General features: G+C 38.8%; 1 protein-coding gene across 2 annotated transcripts in view; it reads right to left on the reverse strand.

Moving 5' to 3' along the window:
* Positions 1–7,454, reverse strand: part of sncb (synuclein, beta) — a 30,595-nt gene extending 23,141 nt beyond the window's left edge. For both annotated transcript variants that reach the window (XM_029720392.1, XM_029720391.1), the window contains exons 1-2: positions 7,341–7,454; positions 5,717–5,858 (exon numbers count right to left, since the gene is read on the reverse strand). In XM_029720392.1, coding sequence (XP_029576252.1) covers positions 5,717–5,837 — 121 coding nt within the window. In that variant the 5' untranslated portion in view covers positions 5,838–5,858; positions 7,341–7,454. The remainder of the gene's footprint in view (positions 1–5,716; positions 5,859–7,340) is intronic.
* Positions 7,455–8,289: the final 835 nt, after the last annotated feature.

An 8,289-nucleotide genomic window follows, 5' to 3' on the forward strand; every position in this document is an offset into this window, starting at 1 on the left:
TCAAAAAGCCTCAAAAAGATAGGCAATGATTGGTAGATGGGTAACAATAACAAACCAGACATTGAATATCTCTTTAAGAGTGGTCAAGTTAATAATTATGCAGTGGATGATGTATTAAAACCACCCAGTCATCCTTCTGATGTATTACAGTGCATTCGGAAAGTATTCAGACCACTTGACTTTTTCCAAATTTTTGTTATTTTTCCACAACCTTATTCTAAAATGGATTAAATGAAATAAATATCTCAGAAATCTACACTCATTACAACATAATGACAAAGTGAAAACAGGTTTTTAGAAATGTTTGCAAATTTATTACAAATAAAAAACAGAAATACCTTATTTACATAAATATTCAGACCCTTTGCTATGAGACTCGAAATTGAGCTCAGGTGCATCCTGTTTCCATTGATCATCCTTGAGATGTTTCTACAACTTCATTGGAGTCCACCTGTGGGAAATTCAATTGATTGGACATGATTTAGGAAGGCACAAACCTGTCTATATAAGGTCCCACAGTTGACAGTGCGTGTCAGAGCAAAAACCAAGCCATGAGTTTGAAGGAATAGTCCGTAGAGCTCCGAGACAGGAATGTGTCGAGGCACAGATCTGGTACCAAAACATTTCTGCAGCATTGAAGGTCCCCAAGAACACAGTGGTCTCCGTCATTCTTAAATGGAAGAAGTTTTGAACCACCAAGACTCTTCCTAGAGCTGGACGCCCAGCCAATCTGAGCAATCAGGGGAGAAGGGCCTTGGTCAGGGAGGTGACCGAGAACCCGATAGTCATTCTGACAGAGCTCTAGAGTTCCTCTGTGGAGATGGGAGAACCTTCCAGAAGGACAACCCTCTCAGCAGCATTCCACCAATCAGGCCTTTATGGTAGGGTGGCCAGAAGCCAGTCCTCACTAAAAGGCACATGACAGCCCGCTTGGAGTTTGCCAAAAGGCACCTAAAGACTCTCAGACCATGAGAAACAAGATTCTCTGGTCTGATGAAATCAATATTAAACTCTTTGGCCTGAACGCCAAGCATCACGACTGGAGGAAACCTGGCACCATCCCTACGGTGAAGCATGGTGGTGGCAGCATCATGCTGTGGGGATGTTTTTTACACTAGTCAGGATCGAGGCAAAGATGAACGGAGCAAAGTACAGAGAGAACCTTAATGAAAACCTGCTCCAGAGCTTTCAGGACCTCAGACTGGGGCAAAGGTTCACCTTCCAACAGGACAACGACCCTAAGAACACAGCCAAGACAATGCAGGAATGGCTTTGGGACAAGTTTCTGAATGTCCTTGAGTGGCCCATCCAGAGCCCGGACTTGAACCCGATTGAACATCTCTGGAGAGACCTGAAAACGCTTCCCATCCAACCTGACAGAGCTTGAGAGGATCTGCAGAGCGCAATGGGAGAAACTCCACAAATACAGGTGGGCCAAGAAGACTCAAGGCTGTAATCACTGCCAAAGGTGCTTCAACAAAGTACTGAGTACAGGGTCTGAATACTTGTGTAAATGTGATAATTCAGTTTAATTTTTTTTATACATTTGCAAACATTTTGAAAAACCTGTTTTTGCTTTGTCATTATCGGGTATTGTGTGTAGATTGATGAGGTCAACAATGACCTAAATGACAGAGTGAAAAGAATAGCGAAAGTATGCAACAAGGCACTAAAGTAATTCTGCAAAAAACACGGCAAAGATATATACTTCTTGGCCTAAATGCAAAGCCTTATGTTTGGGCCAAATCCAACACAACACAACACATCACTTGAGTAACTGCCTCCTTATTTTCAAGCATGGTGGTGGCTGCATCATGGTATGGGTATGCTTGACATTGGCAAAGACTGGGGAGTTTTTCAGGATGAAAAGAAACAGGATGGCGCTAAGCACAGGCAAAATCCTAGAAGAAAACCTGCTTCAGTTTGCTTTACACCAGATACTGGGAGAGGAATTCACCTTTCGTCAGGACCATAACCTACAACACAAAGCCATATCAACACTGGAGTTGCTTACCAAGAAGACAGTGAATGTTCCTTAGTGGCCAAATAACAGTTTTGATTTAAATCTGAACAAAAATCTATGACAAGACTTGAACATTGATGTCTAGTCATGATCCCCAACACCTTGAAAGAGTTTGAAGATTTATTTTTTAAGAATAGTGTGCAAATATTGCACAATACAGGTGTGCAAAGCTCTTGTGAGACTTACCCAAGAACACTCACAGCTGTAATCGCTGCCAAAGGTGATTCTATCATGTATTGACTCAGGGAGGTGAGAACTTATCTAATCAAGATATATTACTGTTTTATTTTTCATTAATCTTTAAAAAATATTAGCATTTTTCTTCCATTTAGACCTTACAGAGTATTTTGTGTAGATCGTTGACAAAAAAATTACAATTAAAACCATTTTAATCCCACTTTGTAACACAATAACATGTGAAGAAATCCAATGGAAGTTTAGACTTTCTACACTCAGAAAAAAGGGTTCCAAAAGGGTTCTTTGCTGAAGGTTCTACCAAGAACCGTTTTGATCAGAATAACCCTTTTGGAAGACAAGGGTTCTTTGTAAGGCAAAGGGTTCCACCTAGAACCTTTAACATCATAAGAACCATTTTTTTGGAAGAAAGGGTTCTTTGACGGTTCTTTGGAAGGCAGGAAGGATTCTACCATAGAGCCATCTATAATATTTCCCAGCATGCTCTATTGCAGGGATATTTTCAGAATTGTTTGTTTTACTGTAATATCTGTGTTTTTGCATGTCCATTGATTGGTTGGATAATGTTGTGCTACACATAGATAGATAACATACAGTTTTCTAAATGAATCTGTTAGTAATTGGGTTTATTGCAAACGTTACTGTTTCAGTTAAGATAAATGAGGTAGTCTCAGTATTCAATCTTCCCTGCCCTGGCAGTCATTCTGAATGCAGGTTACGGGTCGTTAACAATTCCACTTATTGGATATCCTAACTCTGGCTGGATTCCAATAAGTATAACGCATCACTTTGCAATCCAGCATGATTAAAATATTTTTGTTCAAATGTAACCTTTATTTAACTAGGCAAGTGAGTTATTTACAATGACGGCCTACACCGACCAAACCTGGACGATGCTGGGTCAATTGTGAGCCGCCCTATGGGACTCCTAATCACGGCCGGTTATGATACAGCCTGGAATCAAACCAGGGTGTCTGTAGTGTAGTCTCTAGCACTGAGATGCAGTGCCTTAAACCGCTGCGTCACTCAGGAGCCCAAAATCATAATGTGACTTGCAGGTGTGGCCTGTAAACCAGGAGTTTCCTAATACCCCCGTGCTAGTGTATAACTAGTCCCTCAAAGAAAGGCCTTATGATGTATGTAATGTATTGTCTATAGATGGTGTGTGTATATGGATGGTGTATATAGATATGTATGTAATGTATTGTATATAGATGGTGTATATAGATATGTATGTAATGTATTGTATATAGATGGTGTATATAGATATGTATGTAATGTATTGTATATAGATGGTGTATATAGATATGTATGTAATGTATTGTATATAGATGGTGTATATAGATATGTATGTAATGTATTGTATATAGATGGTGTATATAGATATGTATGTAATGTATTGTATATAGATGGTGTATATAGATATGTATGTAATGTATTGTATATAGATGGTGTATATAGATATGTATGTAATGTATTGTCATAAATAATTAAATGTTCAATACTAGTAAGCCCGGTGGAACCATTCATAGACGGTTTTAGGAAGAACTCTCCAAAGATAAAATGGTTCTTGGTAGAACCCTTCATAGACGGTTCTAGGAAGAACCCTCCAAAGATAAAATGGTTATTGGTAGAACCCTTCATAGAGGGACCTAGGCAGAACCCTCCAAAAGATAAAATGGTTCTTGGTAGAACCCTTCATAGAGGGTTCTAGGCAGAACCATATATATAGGGGGTTCTTTGAAGAACCCTACATAGAGGGTTTTAGATAGAACCCTGTGTAAAGTGTTCTATCCAGCATCAAAAAGGGTTGGCCTACGGGGACAAACCAAAGAACCCTGTATAGTTCTGCTTAGAACCGCTTTTTCTAAGAGTGTATATGGCCATAGTCACAATGACTTCCTCAGCTGGGACGATATATTATTCATGTTCAGTCAGACACACATCTCAGCAAACCATTCACTGTCATTTACAACATCTGAATCCCCTGGTGAAATACAATGTCAGTGCTTTCGTTATTAAATATATCAGTGAGAACATCTTGGTCATTGGTCAATGTGCATATTTTCCCTGTACATTATGTCCATATCATAATGCCCCGCATATAACGTAGACAGCCACTGCCAACCTCCTCCTTCCATACATTTATAGTGCACAATCCACAGTAGCCCACAGAATGAACCCCAATTAGCCTACATATTGAACCCATGATAGCCTACATAATAAACCCATAGTAACCTACAGAATGAATCCATAGTAACCTACAGAATGAATCCATAGTAACCTACAGAATGAATCCATAGTAACCTATAGAATGAATCCATAGTTACCTACAGAATGAACCCATAGTAACCTACAGAATGAAACCATAGTAACCTACAGAATGAAACCATAGTAACCTACAGAATGAAACCATAGTAACCTACAGAATGAATCCATAGTAACCTACAGAATGAACCCATAGTAACCTACAGAATGAATCCATAGTAACCTATAGAATGAACCCATAGTAACCTACAGAATGAATCCATAGTAACCTACAGAATGAATCCATAGTAACCTACAGAATGAATCCATAGCAACCTACAGAATGAATCCATAGCAACCTACAGAATGAATCCATAGTAACCTACAGAATGAATTCATAGTAACCTACAGAATGAACCCATAGTAACCTATAGAATGAATTCATAGTAACCTACAGAATGAATCCATAGCAACCTACAGAATGAATCCATAGCAACCTACAGAATGAATCCATAGTAACCTACAGAATGAATTCATAGTAACCTACAGAATGAACCCATAGTAACCTACAGAATGAATCCATAGTAACCTACAGAATGAACCCATAGTAACCTACAGAATGAACCCATAGTAACCTACAGAATGAAACCATAGTAACCTACAGAATGAATCCATAGTAACCTACAGAATGAACCCATAGTAAACTATAGAATGAATTCATAGTAACCTACAGAATGAATCCATAGTAACCTACAGAATGAACCCATAGTAACCTACAGAATGAATCCATAGTAACCTACAGAATGAATCCATAGTAACCTACAGAATGAACCCATAGTAACCTACAGAATGAATCCATAGTAACCTACAGAATGAATTCATAGCACAAAAAGCAATATAGGCAGTGAGGGATCAATTATGCTTTCACTACTACAGACTTCAAAGGGAAGCCATAACATCCTATTAAAAAGGATGACGAAAAGACCCACCCCTATTCCAACCAATCAAGGAAAAGTACATTGTCTCTGGACCTATAGCGTCGCTTAAACGAGGCGTTCTAAATGTCAGCGTTCTCAACTCTTATTGGTCGATGCAGCCGTCAAGCAATTTCTGCCTGTGCGTAATAACGCGCTCGCTCGGCAGGCACTCGTGATGTGCACGCGTTAAATTGAAGCCGTGAACGTCACACGGTGCCCGGATTATCCAACTCAGAGAGGATTTCGGTTTACGGTTCTAAAGGTCCGGTCTTACCGATAAACATGGCGCCTTCTTTAGTCTTCTCCGCCGCCAGCGCGGCTCCTTCCTTAGTCTTCTCCGCGGCGATAGCCATGCCGTCTTTAGCTTTGGACAACCCTTTCATGAACACGTCCATGTCGACCCTGGTCCTGGAGCTCTGGAGAGATGCAAAGAACCAATCAATCACTTTCCATCATAGTCTATTTGTACCGGCTTATAGTCCTATACCGTAGTCATGTGGTCGGCCCGGTACTAGTTATATACTAACGGATAGATACATCGAAAGTCCTGAAACGGAGCGTTTTAATTATGTTATGATGAATTATTTTGTATTCGGTAGGGTCCTGGAGATCTGGAGAGAAGGGAATGGGATCCCATTACTCAGTAGTTTACTATGCGTTATTATATATATACAGTTCTGTGGTGCTCGTTACACGGTAATGAATGACGGATTGATTGCTCTGGAGAGAGATGGACCATGAATGGATAGACATACCGATTAAAATAACAACTGTCCATGGTGCTGAAAAAGCGCGTTTTAATTCTCTATTCTGAAGGAGTTTTATTCGGTATTTCTCGGTTACGGACTGTAGTTGATTGATTGGCAGATAACGAGATGTTGATAGCTTTAACGCATGTAACTAGCTGTCACTGTTTCCCTTTTTCTTCCTTCTAAGACCATATCTTTCACTTTTTCCCCCCTTTTTCTTCCTTCTAAGACCATAGCTGTCACTTTGTGTCTAGGCTTTCTTTGGTAGTGATGACGGAAGAATGAGAGGATTACAGGAAGCCTCTCCTCCCTGGTCACAGTTGGCCTCGATAGCCGATCCTCTGCCATACACCAGTCATTATAGTAAACCTACCTTATTATTATTATTCCCACGTCCTCCCTTCCCTTTCTCCAAATGTCATGAAATATCAGGAGAGAGAGAGAGGGGGGGGGGATTGTTTTTATATGAAATGTTTATATTTGCTCGCGGTCATTAATTATTATTTGTAATTTTAGTCTTAATGTCCGTGCGAGCCGAGGACCAGTCAGGAAGTTGAATGTGAAATAGCGCCTATCTGATGTACCTATTTAACCATTACCTGTAATATTACCCAGCCCTACTATTATATGTGGGGGAAGGGGAGGGATAAAACACCGTGATGCTCATCACGGGCACCAAGGACAATATGTATTTTCTCAATAAATACCTATATGTCTACAGGGTAGAATATGACAGAAAACAAATATTTATATATATATATTTTTTAAATCAAATACACGATTTAATCAATAATTTCGATGTTTAAATATAATAATAATTATCAGGCTACTGTACCTTGTAGAGAACGCCCATTCAGGAAATTATGTCTCCTCAATTTTCTCATCAAATGCAACAATTGCTCTTTCGACCTTTCACCAGGTTTCCATTTGACACTGATTTAATTCAACGCGTTGATTATCTATAATTGACACGGATCAGTTACATAATAAACTATAATATGTGTAGCCTTGAATGATTCCCCCCTCCCTCCTATAACAACGTACCGTTATAATGTCGATATTTTTTTCTCCATACAAACTCCTACATGTTTTTTCTTTCTCGCGACGCCAGACACAAATATCACAACAAACATCATGAAATCATCTTACCTTTTTGTTGTTACAAAGATGACTTGTTTCTATTGCCCAGCTGATTGAAATATCGCTTGGAATGGGAGCTGCTGTCAGGGACTGATCGCTTGGTAGGTGGGCCTTCCTCGGGATTGTCTGTCTGTCCGACCAATAGGAAGCGGCCGGTCATGTAGCCTCTTTTTCATTGATCATATCAACAGCACGACATCATCATCATCACTATCATCATCATCACTATCAACAACATAGTCTTTACCCCCTTTAAAATAGAAAACCGTAATAACATAATTTGTTATTATTTTCATTCAGCAGAGTATAATGTTGTTCAGACAGACACTTAGTAATAGTAGTATCAGCAGGCCTGCCAATTATACGATTATTATCAATGCAACTGAAAATGTTCTCTAACTGAAAATGTTCTCTAACTAAAAATGTTCTCTAACTGAAAATATTCTCTAACCGAAAATATTCTCTAACTGAAAATATTCTTTAACTGAAAATGTTCTCTAACTGAAAATGTTCTCTTAACTGAAAATGGGGAACTAACTGAAAATGTTCTCTAACTGAAAATGTTCTCTAACTGAAAATGTTCTTTAACTGAAAATGTTCTCTTAACTGAAAATGTTCTCTTAACTGAAAATGTTCTCTAACTGAAAATGTTCTCTTAACTGAAAATTTTCTCTTAACTGAAAATGTTCTCTGACTGAAAATGTTCTCTAACTGAAAATGTTCTCTAACTGAAAATGTTCTCTAACTGAAAATATTCTCTAACTGAAAATGTTCTCTAACTGAAAATGTTCTCTGACTGAAAATGGGGAACTAACTGAAAATGTTCTCTAACTGAAAATGTTCTCTGACTGAAAATGTTCTCTGACTGAAAATGCTCTCTAACTGAAAATGTTCTCTGACTGAAAATGTTCTCTGACTGAAAATGTTCTTTAACTGAAAATGGGGAACTAACTGAAAA

Source organism: Salmo trutta, chromosome 3, assembly GCF_901001165.1.
Source record: "Salmo trutta chromosome 3, fSalTru1.1, whole genome shotgun sequence".
NCBI lineage: Eukaryota > Metazoa > Chordata > Actinopteri > Salmoniformes > Salmonidae > Salmo > Salmo trutta.